At 43.1% G+C, this 25537-nt stretch overlaps 2 protein-coding genes across 5 annotated transcripts; both read left to right on the top strand.

Moving 5' to 3' along the window:
* Positions 1 to 1113: 1113 nt before the first annotated feature.
* On the top strand, positions 1114 to 8919 carry cracdla (cracd like a). Of its 4 annotated transcripts, XM_056438464.1 has the most exons (10): positions 1114 to 1196; positions 1438 to 1554; positions 3054 to 3109; positions 3252 to 3393; positions 3508 to 3643; positions 3727 to 3867; positions 5057 to 6353; positions 6627 to 7417; positions 8240 to 8333; positions 8431 to 8919. In XM_056438464.1, exons 3-10 carry the CDS (start codon positions 3061 to 3063, stop codon positions 8625 to 8627), a joined length of 2847 nt encoding a protein of 948 aa, XP_056294439.1. In that variant the 5' UTR covers positions 1114 to 1196; positions 1438 to 1554; positions 3054 to 3060; the 3' UTR covers positions 8628 to 8919. The 4 variants fall into 4 exon arrangements, with proteins under 4 accessions (XP_056294439.1, XP_056294433.1, XP_056294424.1 ...); XM_056438458.1 differs by lacking the exon at positions 1114 to 1196 and having other exon boundaries at positions 1370 to 1554; XM_056438449.1 differs by lacking the exons at positions 1114 to 1196; positions 1438 to 1554 and having other exon boundaries at positions 1569 to 3109.
* A 6064-nt stretch (positions 8920 to 14983) lies between these two features.
* Positions 14984 to 16348, top strand: LOC130201904 (NAD(P)H dehydrogenase [quinone] 1-like; the record flags this gene model as incomplete). The annotated part of the gene is made up of 5 exons (XM_056427099.1): positions 14984 to 15179; positions 15259 to 15389; positions 15462 to 15575; positions 15656 to 15757; positions 15989 to 16348. Coding segments are annotated over 5 exons (843 nt in total), but the record flags the coding sequence as incomplete, so codon positions are not given.
* Positions 16349 to 25537: the final 9189 nt, after the last annotated feature.

Below are 25537 nucleotides of genomic sequence, written 5' to 3'. Positions count from 1 at the left end.
TCTACAGGGTTAAAATGTCTTGACAGTTGACTGGGGTTTGACAAGTATATATTTAATGTTGACATGTAACATCAGATCCTGGCATCTATTAAAAGTTAATGGTTGATATTTAAAATCCAAATTATTAAAATATTTAATAATATCACACTTTGTATCTGTGAAAGAGAAAGCTAATTGGATGTATTGCTTGGGGTTTTAAATATTGATCAGCAATCATTAAATCCAATATGAGTCCTATTGTATTGATTTTAATGATAAATATTTCCCCCAGAAATAGCTCCCTCATTAAATATTAATAGCAACACTGCTTGTTTAAATGGATGGACACCCACATGAGTCCAAACAGAGCCGTGATCGGATTATCTATTGGCCTTAATCTTGATATGCACAGGCTCCGAAGGTAAAAAATGATAATCCATCAGGATACCACATGATGGCCATAACTGTAATGGACGTGGCGACCTTTGTTTTAAGAGCAGAGGACAAAAGGCTGCGGTGCAAAGAGCAGTTGGTGCTGTCAAACACCGCCTTCATATGGGACAGCACATCCGCTGCAATTACATCAAATAAGATGCCACATTGTCCATTATGTGTAGATTACAAACATTAAATCAACAAATAAAACCACATCCCAGACTCTTATGTCACAGTTGGTTGCATGTTATCCAGATGTCACTGGCTGGGTTTATATTTGGGTGGGAGAGATAAGGATCTGTGTGATGAGGAGCCACAAACAAAGATTTGCTTTCCTCTTCTTGCTTCCTTCCCTCATCCTGATTGTAGCCTAGTGGCCTAGATAGTGCTCCCATCTCTCAATGCTATCCTGCGTGGATGTGCAGAAAGAGGGATTCACTGTTGCATTTCATTGATTATTGAACTTGTCAAAAACCTTATCGGACAGTTCAAAGTGTAGATAGGGTGGAAGGATGCAGCAAAGGTCTAATTCATATTTGGATTAACTCCGGATCTCACTATGATGGGAGGTGGCTGATTCCTGGTTAGTGTTTTTTTAATTTCTTTAATTTTTTAACTTTCTTGAACACAGACACACTCACATGTGATCGCCCGGGGGTGTAAGCAACCCGATGTAATGCGTAAACAGTCCTATGAGCCGTCGTTCCTGTGTGCCTGTCCTCTTTCCAAGTGGAGCTTTATATATATATTTTCTCTACTCTCCTTTCTGGGCCTAAAATCAGGTGAGCGTTTTATAAGCAGCTTAGCGCAGAGGGCCACAGTGTGCCACTAATGTAATAGAGTATCTCTCTCTTCTCTCTCTCTCTCCCTTCTCTACCTTCTCTCCCTTCCTCTCCCTCTCTCTGTGCATTTGCTTACCCTGTCATGGAGTGTCTTCTATCTCTCTTTCTCCCTGCATGTTTTTTTCTCATTTTCCTTCCACCTCCCTTGTTTCCTTCCCTCTGCATCTCCCTCCGTCTTCAGATGTGGATGCCGCGAGCCTGAGGTTTAAACATTAGGACAATCTTCCGGACAACTCTTCCCTGAGAGGAGGACGAAGAAAAGAGGACGAAGAGCAGAGGCGCTGCTATTAGATGTTGGGTAAATGTGCTCATTTCTGCACTAAAATGTATGTGTGTGTGTGTGTGTCTGTGTGTTTTAACAGTGAGATGGAGCGGTACTTTCCCTGTGAATGTAGTACCTAGCATAGGAAGTTTGTGATTAAGCTGTTGTTGTGGATTATGGTGCTGTGGAATCTCACAAGGATCCCTCTGCAATGTTAATAATCCACTGGATTATCATGTGTTTCTGTTGGGGCTGTAGCTTGACCCACTGCGAAAAAAGAAGAAAAACCCACCTGATTCCTGAATACTCAAGCTTCATTCTGGTGGAAAGTCCACAGACAACTTGAAACGTTCCTCTGGGGCAAAGAGTTAAAATAAGTCACAAACGAACTTTTAGGAGCGTCGTGGGTTATTCCTGCGCTTGTGTCCTTTGAAATAGGACGTGGTTATATTGTGAGAGCAGGCTGGGTGATAGGAGAGGTGCAGTGTGGACTTTGTATGTTTATCAATAGCCAGATCTTGTCTTATCAGGCACACATGCTGAATGCGATCATACTCTCTTTAACCCTTGTGTTGCCTTAGGGTCATTTTGACCCGAATCAATATTACACCCTCCCCCCGCCTTTGGGTCATTTTGACCCGATTCAATGTTTCACCCTCCTGTTACCTTTATATTTACTAACATATTTTACCCTTTGGGTTCAATTTTACGCCAGCAATTAAAACCTCCAGAAAATTATTTGAATTAATATTGTTTTCCAAGTTTAAGTGTGAGGCACTTTATGTTTGTTTGTTGACTACCGAAAGAACACCGACATTAAACATTGAATGGGGTCAAATTAATCGTAAGGCGGGGGGAGGGTGTAATATTGATTCGGGTCAAAATGACCCTAAGGCAACACAAGGGTTAAGAGGTCCTCAGCAACACCGCTGAGAACTGTATAATTCACAGAACCCTGGTACATCTTAAATAACACATTTGAGCCATCTTCAAAAAGCACCTTGCACTGAACGGTGCAACCAGCGACACATCAACCCCACCTGAGTGTTTGTCAGTGTTGCATAAGTGAAGCTGTCGGGGAGAGTCAGTGTTCAGCGTTTGCTTCACTCACTAAATATGCTTTTGTTTCAGCTTGATAAATACTTCTGAGGAACTAGAAATACTAATAAGCCTCCTCCGTTACCTAAGTGTAATGTTCCTTCTTGATGACTCTGCTTTTCCTGTCGTAAAAAAAAAAAATGCCTCCGTGATTAAGTATTGTTGGCACAGTTTCCTCAGAGTGCCATGGCTTCAGTACCGGTTCATACAATCCCTGATAATATCAATAAACCTTTGAACCTGGAGTCCTGAGTCACATCTTTAAGGCTATCGCACAAGCGTGTTAAGTGCATATGCCGTCCAGAGAACAAAACTCCAGACACGCAACGACGACCTCTAATCAGTGTATTGCTGAGGGTTTTGGTTGTCACGGTTGCGTCTCTTTTTTTCCACGTCTTTCTTTACCCTCTGGGCCCTCGTCCGTTCTGCACTTCCAGCGGTCAGATGGAGTCTTTCTCTGGAGATACAGAAGGAAGCACCGAGGACATTCCAGGTGAGATTATCCGTCACGTACTTCTAGTCTTATGGTCAAGAGACGGCAAGTCTTTGACAATCAGGAGTTAAAGCAGTGCTGTGTGTGTGTGTGTGTGTTTGCTGCTGTGACCTGAATCTGTCTACATGTCGATCTCTGTCAGGACGTAAACAGTCCAAATTCAAGTCTCTTAAAAATCGTCTCTTCGGGAGGAGTAAGAGAGAAGGTGGAGCGGGAGCCGAACTCAGCCAGTCGGTCAGCGACATCACTGCAGGAAAGGGACCCGGATCTGAGGAAGATCTGGCGTGAGTGTTTTCCTGATCTTTTAAACAATTCGCGTGACGGCTCCATCTCGGTTTTCCGATGTCCGGTCCATGCCGTCGCCTCATCTTCTGCTCCTCCACTCCTGCTCCACACAGATGCCCCCAGGGGACGATGGGGTCACGGGCATTGTCCGCCGACAGCATCTTTCAGGCTGATCAGGCCCTGCCAGAAACCGAACCAGCGAGGGTCTTATCCCAGGAGAACGTCCACAGCAAAATCAAAGCTCTGCAGGTAAATAGCCTTTTATTCTCGGAATATTGTTGGCAACTGAGTCTCTAGTTCTTTGAAAATCAGCCGTGCCTCTGGTATCGCAGATGCAGCTCGAGCAGCAGAAGATGCATCTGGGTCCGCCACCTCCGGTTCTGCCAGTGAGACGTGCAGAGGATCTAGGAAGCCGCTGCGAGGACGCCGGTCTTCCCCACAGCCACCTCGAGACCCCGGCAGCCCCGAGCAAGGTGATTCTTATCACACTGAAGTGACACATGCTCAGTTATCTGCTCATGGGATCAGTGCACCGTCAGTTTAGGACTATCTGAGTTCATCCCGCGTGGATTTATCGATCGGATTCTCCTCTTTTATTTTCAACCATTTTGACTCAACCCCATCTAAATGTCGAGCTGTCACCGCAGACCTGTTTGTTCAGCTAGGACAGGAAGTGAAGAGAAGAAACATCGAGTATACTCTCTGTGTGTCGCCACATGTATGCGAACGTCTTGCCTATGCCTGCTTAGAAGTAGATAGATGTGAATGTGTCCATGCTTGTTTCTTTTTTTTTGCAAACCAACGCTATACAAGAATGGCATTCCTCTAATTTGGAGATATTTTCTAATATGACAATCTAATTTATTAGGGGTTCAAGATAAGTAGGATTTGATTTAGCTCAAAGTGATCATTAAAGGATAAGGCTGGCATTATTTAATATTTAACAAATCCTAAGAAAATGCCTAAACCAACGATGCTCCAACCTCTTTAATACTCCCCGACTCCCCCTCACTGTCTGAGACACTCAGCCCGACCCAGCTCATTTAATTAAGGTGCAACTCTTGCAAATAAGTAGGTCATCAATACAATAGTTAAATTGTTTTAAAAGGCACAGTAATCCCTCAACAGTTGGCCACTGACTTTGAGCAAACACTGTTAAATAGTAAATAGTCCATTTGTCTGGGACACAGATTATTGTGAGTATTTATAGGAGCTGTGGGATTAACTCAATAGGATCCAACATGTCACCCATGCTTTGCTCTTCACAGCTTCCCGTCACTCTCATGTATTTTCAGACAGACGGTATGAGGAAAAAGTTTTTAAACATAGTGCAACCTGGAAATGAGCATTATAGATGAGATGGTCAGCTTTTTGAAAATACAATATATATTTAAAATATAATATTATTTTATTTTATTCTATATAATAGTAATACAAAAATAAAATAAATAAAAAGTGCTTTCGAGACATCAAACAATTTCAGATCGAGAGGATATTATTCCTCATTTACAGCAATTCTTCAGGTTCTTGTTTCTTAGTGTGTTTTTAATACTTTATCTTTTGTGTTATGAGAAAAGAAATGAACTAATAATAATAATTGTAAAAATAAATAATAATAATGTGTATTTGCAGTGTTATATAATGATTTTCATTTCTTTTCAGACCCAATCCCAGCCATCGTCTCGTCCACTCTCGCCTATCCCAAAACCTATTCTATCTGTGCCCCTGACTCTATCCCTCCCTCTTTCTGTCCCCTCCTCTTCCTCCGTTGTTGAGCCCCCGTTGGACTTCAGCTGTCCTGTCCAGTTCACCCCCTGCCTGGATACCTCTGCTGCACGCCACCGGCTGTCTGTCAAGCCCAGAAACCAGAGGGCCAGCACCAAGAAGACCCACCCTGCAGTGAATGAACAACATTCTGACAGACACGCCCTAAACAACATCCACCACCCTGAATCTGTGAGAGAAGACAAGCAGTGGCTCAGTACTCAAGAGGCGCTGACATCGGGAACAGAACAAGGAGTGGATGTCATTCCTATTACATCTCAGCTTCTTCCTTCACAATCTCCAGAGGTGGCACCGGTTACATCAGAGGCAGCGCACAAATCATCCAGCCAAGCTGTTTCCCAACAGGACCAAGCTCTTCTTGAGAGAATTCCCTTTGCACCCTCGCAGATACTTCGAGTTAAGCCCCACAGACCAGCGGATGCAAGGCCGAGTGAACGGCCACGCTCATCCTTCATACAGTCAGAACTGAGAGACAACAGAGACGGGGACTTTGAGATACAAGCCATGTCCCTTGACAAGAGAAATACTCTGAACAAGGCCGGAACGACTGACGCCTCCTGCGACCGGCTCGACACGAACTTCGGGTCTTCCTCTGAGGAGCAGCGGGTTCAAAGTGAGACAGAAAGCAAAAGAGGAATAAGGAGACCCGCCCCTGGATCTGGGTCCTTCAATTTCTCAATCACCTCTGCCAAAAGCCGGGATGGAGAAAGTCTCCAATCAGGCAGTTTTGTTGGAGGGCTGGAACACATTGAAGCCAGACACAAGACAGTCTGGGGAGTGGAGGATAAACCCTCTTCAAGCACGAGGGAGAAGGATGAACTAAGAGGGGGCCTCTTTGCTGCGGGGAGACTCAGGCCAGAGGGAGCTCCACATAAAGGCTCAGTGCCGTCAGACAGGAGAGACAGCCTCAAGAAAGTGGAATGGGTGACACCGTCTCAAAATGTGACCGCAGACACCGGCGCCACAAAGGCGGAGGAGGTGGGGAGCAACCAGGAGATGGCGGATTTCGAGGACGAAGAAGGAAAGACGGCGTTCGGTGTTAAACTGCGCTCCACGTCTCTGTCGGTGAGACTTCGGTCCGATTCCCCTTCACACCATAGCTCTAAGCTGCTGGCGTGTGAGGAGCAATGTGACACGCTAAAAGAACAGGAAATAGGAGACCTTAGATCAAAAGGTGAGTCTCTGAGATTTGTATTTTCAGCATATATAAGACATATTATCTCAAGTTCATTCATTCATTAAGAGTAAGATAAAGTATCTTTATCTTACTCCATACTCGGCTGTCCTGTTTTAGTTCCCTATAGAGTTAAACATTGCACATTTGCAGGTCGTAAATAATCCCTCGAGAGTGATAAAACCACAGGGGACCTTTGTCCTTTAAAATACCACTCAGGTTAACTTTAACAGTGCTCTCAAGTGTGTCTAAGTCAACTGTGTCACTCCTTAGATCCAACCCCATCCGGCTTCTGCCTTCCAGTCAAGTATAACACGCTACCTACCAACACTCCTCCCGCCACGGCAACAGAAGTCAGAACAACCTCCTCAAACCTCAAAAAAGTTGAAACCTCCACGCAAGGGGCTCAGTCTGCCCCCCAAACGGCCTCATGTGAGGTGACCTGGATGAGCTTGGCAATGGAAAAGACCAAAAGCCTCCAGCAGCTTTTTACGAGTAGATTTCCCAGAGATTTCACAGGTGTGCAGACAGCAGCTCAACCACAAGCACAAGTACAGCCACAGAAAAGCACAACGCCAACAGAGGCTGCAGGTCAGGCTTCGACTGACGCAGTCGGAGCAGAGGCAGCGCAGACAGTCAAACCGTCGGCAGGGCAACTGAAGACGCCTCCTCTTCAGCCGAGCGCCTCCAGAGAACCACAAACGTTCAAAGGTACCAGTGAGCCCCGGTTTGCCTCCCAGTCCGCGTCTCATCCGGCTGGACCGACCAATCCGCGGACGACCCAGTCCCCCTTGCACTCTTCGACACAAACAGAGACCACGACGCAGTCTCTAGCACAGTTGTACCTTGTATCCGGCCAGCAGCAATCCCCCGGTCGAGGTCTTCAGACCATCAACCAGCTCAAATCAACAACCCTGGTTTCCACCACACCGTCTGCCTCGGGAAGAGGGGAAAGAGACGCCACCGCGCAGGAAAGGCGGGCTGTCTGGGCCGGGTCAGTAGGCGAGAAGGCTTCTTTTATGGAGAAACGGGCCGAGTGGACCACTACACCCGGAACCAAGGGGGTTTGTGGTACTTCTTTGTCACCGTCTTTCAGAGCGTGTTGTGGATACGCCTGGTGATATTCTATGTTTTTTATTATTGTCAAACAAATTCCATGAAAAGAAAAAAACACATGCGATAGTCTGTCTCTCAATACTTTTGTCATCAACATCGTTTAATGTTTTAAAAAGAGTAATCTCCGAAAACAGCCGAGCATTGAAGTAGAAGTAAATAGTGCGTTGGACTCCAAATGTATCTCCATAAACAGAATCTGAATTCATAGGCGCTTTGGCTTCTGTTGGTAGTCTGTGGAGTATTAACCCTTCACGTCCATGGAGTCTTTGTTGAATGAAGGTAAACAGTCCCGGTGGAGAGCAAACCAGGTGGAACCCATTGGCCCAAATGGTATCTTGCTATATACACTTATGAGAATGTAACTTTGTGTTCGCTTTGTAAACCTTCTACTTGTGTTACATTCTGTTCATACACAATGTCTCTCGACTCATCGGACATTAAGCATGAAGCAGTTCGTGGAAAAAAATAAGACTTAGCCTGCATGTCCGGTGGTTACAACAAAACCCTAAAATATAATCAATGTCCCCAGATGCCCGTCTATTGTCAGAATTATACCCGATGGGTCCCGAGACTAAATGTTGTGGCTATGTGACACTGATGGAAGCAAAGGAATAAGTTGCATCAGGCAATTCCTTGTTGGTTTTGATCTTTTCATGAGATTTGATGACAATTAATGAAATATATAATTGCACTAGATTACACAAAAACTAATATTGTTTTAGACCGACACGTTTTCCAAGCCAGATGATCTAACTCACATATTTTCTCAGATGGAGGTATCAGGTGAACCCACTGCCTGCGTCAGGACCAAGCCCCCAATTAAAGACATGAACCCAGAGGCTCGACAAGGGATACAACTTGCAGGTATGACGACGCATATCAATAAAAAAACTTTCACGACATAATTCACTTTTCATTATCTCTATGTGCAGCAACATGACAACATATTTCTTTCTTTTAGAGTCATGTCCCGCCAAAGATCCGGAAAGACCGCAGGAGGACAAATGGCTGCGGAAAAATGTGACGCCATCTTCATCGCCCTCATTGTCGCAGACAATACCATCAGCGCTGCAGTCCGAGACCGACAGCAGCCGGCCGTCCTGGATGGAACTGGCAAAGAGGAAGTCGATGGCCTGGAGCGTTAAGTCCATGGACTGAGCAGACAACAGACAGACGGGTGTAGTTTGAACACGGTCTGTCACAAGGATGCAGAGGCAGCTATATCAAGGCTGTTGTGTTTGTGCGATGAAATTCATCGAGTTGTTTAGTGTTGATATTACATTGAGAGACAAATATATAATATATTGAACATATCCAAGTTTATTATCATCCTTCTTCACCACGAGCACTTCAAAATAAATGGTATTTCTGAGTAATGTTTTTATGTGATTCAGCATGTCACTGCTTTTAAAAGTTTATGGTAAATAATAAATTCATAATGTTAAGTTTGTTTCAATTGTCAAGTGTGTTTTTGTAAGATGGCTAGGAGGAAAATACTGAATGATGAAATTAAAATGTTTTATTACTTTGTAATTAGTTGTGTTGAGGCAACAAAAGTTGTCGTTCTAGCTGGAATTCATTTTTTTAACAGGACAAGAACCCTAGTTGTATGTCAGAGATTTTTTATATATTTAGATTGAGATGGATAAGAATCCTTTGTGTACCTTCTGGTGAGCTGACAGCATTGTGGTGCTAGTGCAGCGTGGAGTACGTGTCCTCCTTGTGGTTAAAGTTTCTCCTGGAGGGATACACATAATGCAAGAAACTAGAAATCCACATTTGCGTGGCATTACGCCCGGCCTAGGGGAGCCTGAGCGTGACATTAATACAGGTCTCCCCACCTCCCAAATTAGGACCAATGCGGCAGCTTATCATCAACTAAAGGTTTTTATTTGTCATCCATTCTTCAGGGTCAGGCTTGGCCAAAAATAACAAACAAAACAATCTGTGCAAGTCACCTAACTTCCCTAGACCACAAAAGGAACAACGAGTACAGCTGTCTTACCTACCTCTAGTGTTGTTACGAGATGTGCCGACGCTTCGAAGCGTGTGTCGAGTAATGGAGGGGGCGTTTCCTCGAAGCGCGTATCGAGGCTTGCTTCATTTAGGGGAGGAGCCAAAAATGATGACGTCCGAAGCCTCGCTGCCCGGCTGTACCACGTGACTGCTTCGGGAAGTGGTTCAGATATTGCCGGGAGGTTTGACCAGTGGCGGCTCCTGAAAAAATTCTCGGGGGGGGCAATTTTAATTTTTTGATATAAAAAACCACAACAACCTCAGCAGCTGTCTGTGTGTAGCTTCGTCACAATCATCAAGTCATGTGCTCCAGTCCAGCAGTATGGCTGTGACTGAACTCTGCCTGTGAGCTTTGCAGTTAGTTCATAATCACACACAGTCTGAGCCGTCTGTCAGCTGTCTGTCAGTAATCCAGCTCCTGGTCTTTGATTTCCCCATTTGACTCCTGCATGGAGCTTTTTTCAAATAATAGAATAATGCAATTGTAATCACTTCAGTAAACCAGATTGCTCCACCAGACCAGAAAAAAAGCTCAATGTTGAGCTTTTTGTTTGAAAGGCAACACCAGAAAAGCCAAACTCACGGAGTAAGACCTGGCAGGCGCAACTTGTGTTAATGTAACGTAAACATTTACACTAAGGTACAGGGCATCTCACATTTATTATTGATTGAGTTTTTTTTTTTTCTTTGTACTTTGTTGTGTAACATGTGTGTATTTAAATAAAGGTCTTCTTTTTTCTTTGCCCCTCACCTGTCGTCCTACGTTTCTTTTCAGAGCACAGCTGAACAACACGGCTGTCAGAGAACCCGTTTACAGGCGTTCATTCAAATCAGGCGGAGATCTTTTTTCTTTTTTTTTTTTTTTTTTTTTTGGAGTGACAGCGAACGTCTCCGAGATCTACCGGTCGATGGCGTCGACGTGTTTGGCGACCCGCTGCTTAGGGAGGTCTTCGTGTTTTGTTGCCAATGTCATTTCATTACGCCGACCGAAGGGTCTCTAAAGAAAGAATTGAATCGCTGCTGTTGCCCTGAGCACCGGCCACCTCGACTGAATACGCTGATGACAAGCTGAGGGGCGACTCCTCCCCGGAGCCATAGAGAAATGCATTGAGAGCTGTTTTTGAAAAAATGGGTTTAACACATTGAGTCATGGGAGAGGTCTGGGACGTCTAGTGGTAGAATTAGACTTTTTTCTTTTCCCCCTGAGGCAGTGCGTCGCCCCAATCGCCCTTATGGACAAGCCGCCCCTGGGTTTGACAGCAATATAAACCCCTCAGGCTCCATTCAAAATGTTGGTTGAGAGTTTGGAGAGTTAGGAGAGTGAGGAGAGAAGGATAGGTGATAAGATGGAACTGTTGAGAAACTGTTATTTCTGAATAAAAATGAATAAAATGTCCCCTGTCCTGTACATCACTGTCCAAGTTACACACGCATATTCAGTCCCCTCTTCCTAGTTACACAAGCACTTTCACTGTCCTCTGCCTGCTTAAGCCCATGCCATTTTCCTAAAGTGACATAATAACATTATTACACAACCTGCCATATCATATTATACTACCATTTTGGGAACATTTACACACACAGAACACATTAAAAAAATATTTTATTATGCACATATGTGATAATTTATGTACAGAAATGATTTGGTCATACATTTGTGTAATTCAGTCATTCCCAACAGCCATAACAGACACACAAATTCAATGCATCACATGATGTGGTTCAGATGCAGCTGCCTGTGATTATGCACCTGGCCAGTAGGTGGTGTCGTGAGCACATGAAGCTTCGAGAAATGAACCCTTTCTCGAACCAATTGGCTGAAGTGGTTCGATGCCTCATGAGGCTTCATCTCACCATCACTACCTACCTCCATAGCAGAAAACAAAAAGGGCTGCTCACCCCTACCGACACACCAATTAACCCCACCGCCCGAAGCTGGAGAGAGAGGGCCGACCACACAGGTTTCCTCCTAAATAGCCGTCCAATTACCTGAAACAAGAAAAGCACAACACATAACACACAGCACCCCATCAGGCAGGGAGGTGAACTACATTAATAATCCCCTTGACACTGGGTCATAAAAAGGCTTCGCCAAGCAGGCAAGTTGCAGTTTACATCCATGTCTGTCCAAAATGTCCTAAACTTTTTTTCTTCCTATCAGACATTTAGTTTTGAAATTCTCATAAATAGCATTTCAATTCTTCAGTGGCCGAACACTTGTTTTGTGAGTTAACAATGACCTTGGAAGAGGACGACACAAAGTATTCAAAGTCACAAATTCATGTCAATATATGATTCTTTATTTCAACTTGTTGGTGTTTATTCCGATTTCTTTCCTTTTCTGTTTTGTATCATATTGGCATGGAACGTTTTTCTGATCCAGACGAGTGACAGACACTTGCTTGTTTGAGCTTTGAATCACCAGTTTCACGTTTCACTGTCTCACACAGCAACAGAATGTTCCTCTCCTGGTAGGGACTGTGATCCAAGTATACGTCATTGTCTATTTCCATCATTACTGCTTCACTGAGAATTACAAACTTATATTACACCTTAAAATTGTAAAACTTTATATGAACACAAAACAACGCTCCTGCTACCAAATGTCATGAGAAATAGTGATTTCCTGTCTCCAGGTGTTACAAGGTGGCTCTCACTGGTGTCTGCTGCTCTCTGGTGGACTAGTGCATACTCTGTAACTTCTTCACTGAAGAAAGTTTATTTCAGAGGGATTTCTTAGCAATTCAATCTCAGTCACACACAATTTAACTTCTTACAATGAACTCACCATCAACTGTAGTTGAGAGGAAAGTAAAAGTTCTGAGTTTTAGGGGATACGTCTCAGCTTGAGGGCTGGTGGTGACATTGAAAATGAGGTATGGGAGAGATTTTTTTTTAAAATTATTATTATTTATGTGTGTGTGATAACTGGGTGGTGTTAGTTAACGAGAGGAAGTGCCCGGTGTGCATTTTAAAGAAACTATTAGAGGTCTCTGCAAGACCTTCCTCCAGCCGATGAACCACTTGAATGCCTTTTAATTTGTAACCCTGTCAGGCAGCAGTGCTGAGCGTGCACTACGAGAATCACAATAAATCCTTGAGCTCTGTTTACTTTTGGTCATTCGAGTAATAGATCAGTGACATCAATCTGTTAAAGGTAACAGTTTGCATGCTTTACAATGAATCTGTCCGGCCAATAAACAGCCACAATTCATGACTCCCCATCTGGATAGTGATGACTCAATATCCCCCTCAAGCTCTGGTAGATATCCATAAACTGATATTAAACTGTGAACAACATAAACACAATAACTTTACTTGGAAAGATACTTGTGACTTTTAACATCCAGTGGTAAACAGTAAGAGTAACATCACATGAATCGACTTTCAACAGGCTCCTCAGCACAGATGTAAAAAAGGCACTCAGCATTCACCCCATCATGACCTTTCAGTGACAGACTGAAGGTCAACTCAACACTGCACCTCAAATGTAGTATTCTGTCCATGCTGAAGATGTCCTTTTCAATGTAATAATAAACAATATATTATTTTACTTTAGTAGCATTTGCATACTGGTGTAACATATCTTAAGGTGCAGTAAATATAAGCATTATTTTTTAAAGTTTGGCCACATACACTATAAAGGATCAACTGTGTTTTCTCACATTGGCCATATGATGGCACTGTAGGCTACATTTTCAAATTATTTTCCAGCATTTATCATAATTACAAACAAGCTAAAAGCCTCTATGGGTATGTATCTTTAATGTCTCTCTGCAATCCATAGCTGCCTGGTTGTAGTTTTGTGTAAAGGAGCTTCTAAATGCTGTCAACCCTTCAGTACCACACACTACACACTTCACTTATATAGCAGAGATTATGAAACTTACTTTGGAGTACTTCATGCAATGTAGCGAAAAATATGTCTCGGGTGATGTTGCTCAATAAATCACAAAACATGAACACAAACCTCCTGGCAAAACACACACAATCCCTTCCCATCTCAACAGAGAGACTGGAGCCAGATGCTCAATATTAAGCACAACGTGTGTGGTGTTGGGGAGAAGAAACAGAGGCATAGGCAAAATGAGATGGCCTTGTACACATCAGAATGCTTCAAAATGTTACAAGAATAAAATGCTAATTTGGCAGCCATCTATTTACCCTTAAAACTCAATTTCTATAAGCCAGAAAAAAGAGACAACGTGAAGAAAGTTTTTGCCCGCTTTTGAATAAAAAGTGAACACAAATTCATTCTTATTATTAGTATTATTCATATGTCTCACTCATGCTTGCACACATGTACACCTATGTGCTAATATGGAGCAGTTGTCCATTAAACCCTCATTTTCACAGTGGCTAAAACTCCGAGCTGATTTTGGTCCCAGATGTGTGCCCCTCATGTCTCATGCCTTTCATGTCCATTGCTCAGTCTTTTTTTACACGGCAACATTCGTGAGTGAGCTCGACCGCAGGCAACTTTTCCTGTAAAGAGAATAATGTTAAGGATAACAGAGCTTGAAACCAGAAACAGTAGAGTAAGAGGATCACTGAGCCACATCTGCTTCATGTGGTTTGAAGACATCAGGACTGGCACACAATTTCTCAACATATTGTACACAGACAGACACAGACAGACATGCGTGCTCTCTAATATCCACACGGGTACTGTGTAAAAACAAAGACATTGACAAACCTATGCTCGCTCTCTTTCTGGCTCAGCTGAAATGGGGAAAACACACTTTGCCTTGAAGCAGAAGCTGTATGTCACATTCATTGAATGTATTTTAACTCTAAATCTGTCCTTCTGTACACATTACATCTATTGCATCTGTCCATCCTGGAGAGGGATCCTCCTCTGTTGCTCTCCTGCAGGTTTCTTCCCTTTTTTCCCCCCTGAAGGGTTATTTGGGAGTTTTTCCTGATCCGATGTGAGGTTTTGGGGCAGGGATGTCTATGTGTACAGATTGTAAAGCACTCCGAGACAAATTTGTAATTTGTGAAATTGGGCTATACAAATAAACTGAATTGAATTGAATTGAATTGAATGTATGTATAAGAGTATTATTGCTATTTGTAGCTGGTTTAACTGATTAAAAACTTACATATTCTTGGATAAGTGGTCTATCAATTCCTCTCCACATTTTAAAAATGCTGTTGAGGCTCAGTAAAAGAGGTCGCTGTAATGACTGTTCTGAGAGAGGCCAGGTGATTGGTTAATGACCGTGATTGCTGACAGACAGCACATGTGAGAACAAGGCTGTGCGTTGAGTCTTGTGGTGTATAAAACAGCATCTTGAATGTTGCTCCAGACTGACCTGCTCTCTCACTCCAGCTATCTGCACAGCTCAGCAGTCGACATCACTCTTCAGAATGGGTGAATGATCTATGTTGTCTTGTATTTTCTTACAGATTTGCCAGTATATATGTATTTTCTGTGTAATGTCGGATCTCAAACTGTTCTAGTGTTTCACTTGTTGACTTTGTGATCTGATGTTTATCTCTGTTCTCTAATTGTTTCTTTAGCTGTGAAGAAAGTGTTGATAGTGTATGCCCACCAGAGCTCTGGCTCATTCAACGCTGCAGCCAAAGAAGCTGCTGTGGAGGCTTTAAAAGATCAAGGCTGCACAGTAGAAGTATCGGACCTGTACGCCATCAAGTTTAAAGCCACTGCAACGGCTGAGGACATCACCGGTATACCAATAGCTCCCCGGCATCGAGAAGTTTGGCTTTTCTTTAACTTTGGAATTTAAATGCAACGTTCTCTCCGCAGGAGAAGTCAAGAATGCCGATCACTTCCGTTATGCAGAGGAGACCAAACTGGCATGGGAGGAAGGAAACCTGTGTGCTGACATCACTGAGGAACAACGCAAACTCTCATGGGCGGACCTCGTCATCTTTCAGGTAGCTGCTCGGGGACTGCAATGTGTCGGTTAAGCCTCGCTATGCTCACTAACGCTCCGCCCGACTTCTCAGTTCCCCATGTACTGGTTCACTGTTCCTGCAATCATGAAGGGCTGGATTGACCGGGTGCTCACACTGGGCTATGCCTACACTCCAGAGAAGAGATACAGCCAGGGACTTTTCAAAGTAAAGACTCAAACAAGCAGTTTGCATTGCTCGTCTAAAGCTGTTCTGTTACTTTTCTAATTGTCTTTCTTTCTGCACAGAACAAGAAAGCCATGCTGTCCTTCACCACTGGGTCTCAGGAGTCCATGTTTAGTGCAGATGGTATTAATGGAGACATTAATGTCACACTGTGGCCACTACAGGTACTGCATCAGAATATTGCTTCAACTGAGCGTTATAGATTCAGAATGTAGGATTTGGGGCGTCTGATGGCATTTATTTGTATGTACAACCTTAGAATGAAATCTTCAGCGTTTGCTAGGTTCCTGTGGTATAGAAAGGCCAATTTAATGGTTGCTCAAGAGGATTTCTTTTTAAATGAGCTGTTGGAAGCACAACATTTTACTTAAAACACCGGTGCTCTTTCTCTCCAGAACGGCATCCTGCACTACTGTGGCTTCCAGGTTCTGGCCCCTCAGATCTTCTGGGCTCCGTCTCACGTTCCATCTGAGGCTCGCAGCGCCATGCTGGAGGGCTGGCGTACCCGACTGCAAGGAGTCATGGAAGAAAAGCCCCTTTCCTTCACCCCCTCCGAATGCTTTGATGGTGAGAAGGGTTTCCAGCTGAAGCCTGAGGTCCGTGAGCAACACGCTGCCAATGAGTACGGACTGACTGCTGGGATCCACCTAGGAAAGGCGCTGCCGCCGAACAACCAGATGACAGCTGGAGTCTAAAGACGCTGGAGCTTCTGTTTATATTGTATGATGACAAAATAAAAGCTGAATTTAATTATGGTTACATCTAATGCATGAGTTTTTGATCCATCTTCAATGTCATCGTTAAAATGTGAAGGACTGGGTTTATAGCGCGTACACGTGCTGGTATATCCGTCCTGAAAAGTGATTCGCCACTCAGTTGTCTGCTTTAATGGCGACGCAGTAAATGTTACTCTGGCACCTAGAGGTGTTTATGGGCCATGTTTAACCGAATGGTTATTGGGCCCCGATGTCCATCAAGCTCTGGCATGGATCTTCTAAGCAACAATAACTTTCTCCATACTCTGAATCCAAGATTTAATTAATCATCCAATTTGATGTAATGTACCACCTTATCAAATTCGACAGTCTAAGATTGCTTTAAGCTGTGTACTGTATTTTACACAATCAAGATGTTTAGAGCAGATCTAGAATTGTTTTATCAAATCTTTGTGCTCAAAATAAATATGTTTGCTCATCTAAAAGCTACTGAGTTTGGACTTAGTGGGCGGGGCATACGCAGTGATCACATGCACGCAGAAAGTGGGGCAGCCCTCCATTTCGTTTAAAATGAGACTCCACGCTCTTACAACATGAAGAAGTGCTGCTACATTTAAAATACTTTTGCCAAAATAGAGCAATATGTCAACGTACCTCCATATCCGCCTTACCGTAACCTCCCGTGAGCGTAGCGTGCCAAGAGCAAGTCAAACCCACCAATAGATTCCTTCTCATTCAGCATCGTATGCCCCACGTAGTGGGCGGGACATACACTAACCTTCATTTATTTCCATGAAGGGCTGGCTCTGGAGCCGTCGGTTGACGACCACAGAGTTAAGCCCCCCCCCCCCCCCTTGTAAAAATTGTATTTTCACCAAATGACTCCATAATTTTAACAACTTGAACACATTCTGCATTTTAATCTTTCTGTAGTGTGCGTTGCTCCCTTGCCATGCATTGTCCTGTCTCTACAAAGGTTGTTCTGACCCCTCAGATTTGCATGGCCTCTGGGGAAAAACACCCTGCGTCTTTCCCAGTCCGAGTTTCCAGCTGAAGTCCATCTAAACATGCCGGGGGGGAAAAGAAAACATCCAGATGAAAGCTAGAAAGACTGCTCTATTTGTTATGCACGTGCAACAAACCTTAATTTATTGCTGATTGCTGTGGAAAGTTTGATTTCAGTATTTGGGTGGGCTAGGTTGTGTGCACTTGTTTTAAGCTGCTTATTTTGAATGAATCAATCATGTCACATGCCGTCTGGCTGAAGCTGAAGGGCTCTGTACCTTGTACACAGACATGCTGACGACAACAGGTTTGAGCTCGACACAGCAACATAAGTGGCTGAGCACTTTTCCCAGAGAAGGAGCTTTTGTTTGGGTATGTAGGAAATGAGATCGGGAAGGGGGAGCACACTTAAGGAAATGGCCTTGCACTCTCAAGTCCAGACCACAGCCGGTGACATGTACAAACTCAACAGTGTGCACATTTCACAGCTGGGGCTTCACAAGGTCACTATTTGTTTGTGTTCAGTTGGGTCCGGTTCATAATCACCTGTGCTTTTCCTTATTTAGCTGTCATAAAGCAGGAGAAATGCAGTGCTCCTGAGTTATCCAGTCACCAAATAAGTCATTTAATATATGTTTAATATAGTGCTGAGCCCTTTCAGCTGAACACTATGATCCCACTAGAGAGAATTCGTAGATGACAGCCCGGTAAAATCCTAATTTAAGTGTGAAGTGTTCGAAAAGTATGACTCAATATGAACTCAATTAGCTTCATCGTTATGTTTAAAACACACATCGTTGCATCTCTTGTTCTACACAAAATAAATATGTTGCCAGTGCGACATTTTTTGAGTTTTCTTTACAGAAAACCAAAGAGTTTGTTTGTGTTGCTACATTTTGGGGCACTGAGTGTTTATGTATATACGCCTTTTACCACAGTCTCTGACCTGTCCATCCGGCTTTCCCATTGTTCATCCCAGTTCTCCCACCCTGGCTGCAGAGTAGGTCATTTTAGTCCAGTTCAATGGGAGGAAGTGGGCACCGTTTTATTCCAGATACGGAACAGAGTCACCGGAAAGCTGCACACGTTCATTCAGACAAAAACATAACAATGTGATGCAGGCTAAGCCTGTAGGTTGACTGGACCTAGATACTTATATATTAACATTTTTTTACAATTTTAATCCAACTATAAAGCTGAGTTGCTCCAAAAAAAAAAAAACACCTGATCAAAATATCTACACTAATACTCTGATGTCTGTACGCTTAGCTTAGCACAAACATGTCTGCTTATTATTCAGGCTACCGTACAGACACGACAGTGGTATTGAGCTTCTCATCTCATGTTTTTTTTCACAACATATCAAACTATTGCTTTCAAGGACAGTTACAAATCCAGATATAAAAAATGTATACGAAAAGACATTATTCCTTAAAACTGATGTTTGCCATCCTGAGCCAGATGTGACTGATTGTTATTCGTTGACTTTTGAGTGTTTTGATTAGGCCGTAAATGGGTCCCTGTGTTTGCACCAGATGTCATAGGGTTAACAACAGGCCATGCCAAAACAGACATGAGAGAGAGAGAGAGAGAGAGAGAGAGAGAGAGGGGGGTCAAGGTGCAAGAGAAAGCGAGCTAAACTGAGCAATGAGGCCAATAATTGACATCTACCATCCTCTCGCTCTTTCAGAGGCTACATTAAAATCCAATCAATTACACCTCAATGAAACATACAGATTTTTTAACTTTGTCTGAGTGCACATGAGTGTGTGAAAGAGTGAATCCATGTGTGCATATACATGAGAAAAGTGAGGCACAGTTCAAGGCAGTTATATTAAGATTGGCAGCAGGAAATGTTTTTTAATGAAGAACTACACTTGTGTTTCCCTTTATGCTTTTACTGAAGTTCTAACTGGCCCCTTTACCTTTAACCTGTGTTTGCATCACAGAGTGTCCATTGTAGGTTCTCCATCATTAGGAAACTGAGGAATTCGCTGTGACATCTGATCACAATCATCCCCCAAACTACACCAATCAAAGAAGCCTCTTGAATGAAGTTATTCCTGCAGCATACTTCGTAGATATGTTTCCTACAATCTTTGTTAAGGAGAGAAATTATGAGATTAATCGTCCAATAAAACACCACTTCACGTTTCCACTCCATTCCATACATGTTTACCGGCATTGTTATGTTTTGATTTTTATTTATTTATTTATTTATTTATTTGTATGTGTGTTATGTTGTCAAAAAAAAAAAACTCGAAAAGTGAAATGATGAAATTGGATGATTGTTTTTGATATGATATTTATGTGGGATGAGTTGATTTAGGATCGATCGGGTCAAAGGTCAGGTCAGGTCAAATCTTTCAAAAATCAAAAAAAGTATTGAACCGAAAGTAATGAAATTTGATGGATGAATTTGGTGGATGATTGTTTATTTGACGGGATTTTGGGATAGATTTTGGGATCGGATCAGTCAAGGTCAAGGTCAAAAGGAGGTCACAGGTCAAAATGTTGTTGATGATTGGAAATGATTTGGTGGATGATTTATTATTTGATCATTTTTTTATTTTATTTTGGGATCAATCAGGTCAAGGGGTCAAGGTCATGGAAAGGTACTTTTTTACCATAGCACCTATTATTTTTCCAATTGGCACATGCAACTAATGCCAAAATGTTCATAATTCAATGCCCAATCTTGTGATATGCGAAGGTATGCGCTCTACCGAGTGCCCATTCTAGTTTAAATAGTTTTACTTCAGGGAGTATAACTTACTTGAGACACGATACAAATTGTATTTTCTCATAAATTCAGAGTGCAAACTACTTTTACGACTATCTGAACATGTGTGTGTGTGTGTGTGTGTGTGTGCATCATAGTTAAATCTCTCACGGCCCTGTGTATCACACCATGAACAGCTGGCTAGATAAGATGATAAAAAAAGGGTGGCCTAAAACAGCTGTGGAGGAACACAACCACAAATAGTGCCAAAGAGCTCTTTATACAATGTCCAAAAAGGATAGAACAACACGGGTGGAAAAATAATAACAATCACTGCCTCCTTCCTCTTTTCATGAACTTCTGCAGGATGTGTCTTTCATGCTTCGGTCTTTTCATTCTCATCTCCATCCTTCTTTTGTGTTAGTCCTCTCCTCTCACCAGTGTGAAAAAGCACAGGAAACTTTGATCACAATGGGACTTCTCACAGATCTTTTGCTCATTAGGGAACATTCACTGGAGAAGTCTTTCTCTGGGGAAACACTATTTTACCACGTACAAGAAAACCCTTTGACAAATCATCTGCTGTATACTGCTCATCAAGCACCCAGTTAAAAACCAACGGTTGTCGAGCACTTTCACTTGTTATTGCCATTAATTGAGGAATCGTTTGACACTAACAACCCCCCCCCCCCATCACCCCCTTTAAAACTGACCTAAAGACCAAAATATCTTCTTCAGTCTCATAATTATCATCACAAAGACATGACCGCACTGACAGTTTTAGTAGTTTGAACTTGTGTATGCTCAAAAAATGTTGATGTGATCATTCCTGCGTCTCTTTCAATCTTTTTTGAAAAGCACTTTGGTCAACGCTTGTTGTTTTTAAATGTGCTCTATAAATAAAAGTGACTTGACAAATCAGCCTCCTGACACGCACTTCATTCAGCTCGCCTGGCACTGACAGGGCGCAGGCAAGCCCGTACAGCTTTGAAACACTTACACGGGAGGCCTGCCATCGGGGTTTTGATGAATGAACGGCTCTGATGTATGAAGTGCCTGGTGCTGGAAAGATGACGTGAGCGAGCCAAGCTGTTTTGTATTTGAGAGGTTTGAGTGCGGCCGTGTGGTTGGAGGAAGGCTCTTGTTGGTTTGGGGCGTTAGAGTGACAGGGTTAGGACGAAAGTCAGCCATTATGCTCCTTTCTCAATCCTTTTCTTATAATGAGAAGCAGATCTCTGCTATCTCCACAGCCTGGAGAGAGAGGGGGGGAGCGAGGGAGAGGGGATAATCTGAATATGGTGAACGCAGTACATCCTGTCCGTCACTTCGGTTTGATCCCCTGCTCCCATTTGTACTCATCTTCCCTTTCTATCTCTGCTCCAATCTTCTTTCTGGGCTTTTGTTTCATGCATCTCCCTCGGATATTACTTCCACTGTCACACTTCGATATGAACAATGAAAGACTATTCAAGAGGCCTCTTAGGTTTTTGTCTGTGAGTAATAGATGTAGTTGAAGCTCAGGGTTACAGATGGGACTATACGACGAAAGACTAGATGAATGGGAGTAAGCGTACCCCTCAATAGGAGCTCTAGGCGCACACGGCTCAACTCCAGATGCTGCCTGGGTTGCCACATCCTGGCCGTAATCCCCCTGAAGTGCCACATTTGCTTATGTGTATGTGTACGCAATTGGTGGTGGTGGTGGTGGTGGGGGACCGTGAATGGGAACCACCCAGGATAGAGAAAAATGTCTTGAGGTCATTTTCCATCGCATGTTGCTTTGGTGATTTTGATCATGTTGTGCCGCAAGGTCATTTCTAAAGGACATGATATTTACAGTATATCGCCCTTTAGATCTTTTCCCATTAATGGGAGACAGGCTTCATTTTGCTGTTTAGCTACATTATTTATTCCATCTTCTTGTTTGAGTGCTGTGGAGTCGTGTTTATATCCAATAAAGCCTGCGGTGTTTAGTTTTCCCTCGGTGCTCACGCACTGATAAAACTGGACAATTCTTGTTTGCAAATGGAACGCCACTTTGTCTACGTTCAACCGGCTTGTTTACCATCGACGCAAAGTTTCAAACTCAAGTTAGACCATGCACTTGATTCCAGTCTTTCGCGTCGCCACGGGCTAGCAAGGCAACACCTAAAGGTAATGTAGACGGTGAAGCCGTCGCTGCAGGCTTCTCAAAAACACATTCCAGAAGTGCTCACGGTCCATTTTTCATTTTGCTTTGACAGGACAATAGGGGTGAACGTTAGCCACCTTATCTGTGAACTCTCCATGTCAGTAGCATGGAAAAGCGACGTGTTGTGAAGCATACGTCAGGATGCCCGGGATAGGATTACTAGATTAGAGCGACAGCCCCCAGGGAACACAGTGAGAAAGACACCTTCTTGTGCACCATGTGAACAGATTCTGTCATTCACTAATCCATAGTGGACACTCAATGTCCCCTGGAGCAAGACATTTCTTCATCTTTTACCCATTTTATATGATCCCAATGACCTGTCAGCTGGCTCACGTTAATGAAGATGGTGTGTGTTGGCGTGCAAGAGGGTGGGGGTGAACAGAAACCGGTCAGGCTTGGGGGGAGCAGAACCTGCATGTTTGAGTTATGCTGCGTGCAGAGATGATAGACAAAGTTAATGGACTGTATGACTCACAGTCGGTCATGGTCAACCGCCAACCATGAATTCACTGACAGATTCAGTGAGGTCAGACAAAGAGGAGGAGAAAAGCAACGAGCAAAGAGAGAGAGCGAGTTCTGCAAGGCAGCGAGAGAAAGACGATGTAAAAGACAAAGTTCTTTAAGGCTGCTATCGGTCTTTTTTGGGATGGCATTATCTGTCAGTCTACCACACAGGTGTCAAACACAAGGCTTGCGGGCTGTATTCGTCCGCCGCATATTTGTATGTGACCCCTGATGGCTTGAAGACATGTGATCACCTTTTCTTAAAGAAATTAAAGAACGATTTCCCATGCTTTTATTTTGAAGGTTTCAAATTAAATGGATTAATACTGTAATATTAGAGACTTTTTCTTATGTACAATATTTCTACACTCAAATAAACAATAATCAAATGCAAAGAGAGATATTTAACAATATGTTTGAGTTTATAAAGTGTTTCCGGCCCTTTAAGAGGGCAGCTATGATGCTGATGTGGCCCACGGTGAAAATGAGTTTGACACCACTGGTCTACCACATTAGTACAGACTGAAATATCTCAAGCTTACCAATGTATGAATCCTAACTTTGGTGAACCTCTGACTTTACCTCAAGCGTTATCATGAAGTTGACAGTTGTGGTTCAGAGTGAAATATGCTTTGTTAATAAGTAGTTGATACACTCAATGGATAATGCCAAATACATTCTGACCTTTATAACATTTCACTCATATCACTCATGTCACTTTCTGCTGACTGTGTCTTTCTGGATATTCCCATAACGTGCAAACATGAAAGAACAATTAAAACGTTCCCAATTGAAACACATTCTTGAAGACCTCTCGCCATTTTTCTCCCGTAGATGGGTTGGATGGCCGAGACGACTCCTTTTATTTCCGGTTTGCAACTTCTACTCTGTTAAGAGGCGGATTACAGCAATGTGTAGCCTATACGGCCAACTTCTGCTGTAGCTGAGTTTAACATTGACAACTGAATAGAAACACGGCTAATGATCCCCTGTGAGGCCACAGTGAGGTTGACATTGGATTTTTATTGAACATACATTTGGATTCCCTGACTTTTCATCTTGTGCCACTAGTGTGTGAAATACCCGGTGGCAATCGGGGGGTCCCATCCTGTGAGCATGTTCGCCTGTTGATGTTAGCATTAGGCTCCAGTGCAGCCTCACAGAGCTCTTAGTGTGATAACCATGAATCAAATGATCACGAAGATGTTGCCAATCTCTAAAAAGTTCAATTCGGTTTCATACAAACTCTTAAACTTCCTTGAAGTTTGTATGGAACAAACAATGCAAATCTTAAAGGAGAGTAAACATTGGACTATTGGACATTCACCATGAATTTAAAAGCTGGTGATATGCCACTACACCTTGTTTCTGCTGCCCTCGAGTGACCAACATATCTGGTTTAAGAAATAGTTTATTTCACATCCCTGTCTAACACAAAGCTTCTTGCTATAATCACATTGAATAAATGCTTATGTTTCACTCACATTGGCGGGGCGAGTGTGATGGATGCTCTGTTAATGTGAGGAATGCCTTGGTTGCTACATTCCCCGACAGGGAAGTTCTCTTTCTGCCAAACATGCACCTGCATGAACATATCCCTCAGAGAAACAAAAGAGCTCCTCATCACAGGCTCGCAGAAATAGTGCAGTGACAAAACACCGGCTCAAAACCCCCCGAGAAAAAGCCCAACGGAACAAATAGCTGCCAATCTTTTGTCCTTTGAATTAATTCTACTTCCTGGAGTTCACACGCTTCATCACAAGCTCCGTTCCCACCTTGAGAACACACAGGCCCTTATTCACCGGAAAGATAATTGTAAATTAATAAGTAATTCAATGAAAAATGAGCGAGGTTAGAAGAGCTCGGGATAAGGAGGAATGTGAGGGAGAAGAGAAATGCAAGAGGGAGCCCCAGAGCGGGAGGGAGGGGGACAGTAAAGATGGTAAAGACGTGGCTGAGAATGAGTTTGGGAAGGACCCTCTGAATGGAGATTTACAACAAAATAGATTGTGTCTGTCAGACCCCCCACCGTGACGCGGGGCCAGACTACAATAGAAACGGCTGTCATGAGGAATAACTTTCAATCTTTCTTCCTCTTTTCCTCAACTTTTCCTCCACAGCCCCATCCCCCTCCTCATTCCTTCACATCATCGCCACCCTTGTTTCTCTCTTGCAGTCGTCGACCCTTTTCCATCTCCTTATCTCTCCATTGTTTTGTTTTTCCTCAGTGTGAAAATGTGTTGGACGAACTTGGCTTTGTCTAAAATGTTGCACGACTCGTTGAAAGGGTCGATGCTGTTTGAATGCACTCTCCAAAACATGTAGGACCAGAGTTGTTTTTTGAAGCGTGGACAAATAAAACTCTGGATTTTTGTTTTGAGCGGGAACACATGGAGAGCAAAACTGTAGGTGAGCTATGAGTAAAAACACAAGTAGTAGTATTACAGTTGTGAAAATGTGATTAAGATTATTGAACTTGCATTGTTTTTGGGGGGGGGGCAATTCTCAGTAACAAGCTGTCAAATCACCAATAACCTTTGACCTTTTCAGTCGATAGAGCAAACCTTTCAGCAAACCGTCTTCTTTCTGGCCAATTGATGAATATGTTTAACATTCACTCTCTTTTTGCCCGGTTTTTATTCTCCACCGACTGTGGAAAACCTCTGGCTCTTTAGACTCTATCTTTGTCTGCTGCTGAGAGCTGCAGGTAGCATGGATTTATTAGAGCTGTTCAACAGAAAACAGATGCCCGCTGCTCCGGGAAACAGAGTGATGAGAATGAACCGGTAAAAACACACACAAA

The sequence above is a fragment of the Pseudoliparis swirei genome, chromosome 2, assembly GCF_029220125.1.
Source record: "Pseudoliparis swirei isolate HS2019 ecotype Mariana Trench chromosome 2, NWPU_hadal_v1, whole genome shotgun sequence".
NCBI classification, from domain to species: Eukaryota; Metazoa; Chordata; class Actinopteri; order Perciformes; family Liparidae; genus Pseudoliparis; species Pseudoliparis swirei.
The sequence above is the reverse complement of the archived record's forward strand: the minus strand, read 5'-3'. Positions and strand labels throughout refer to the sequence as shown.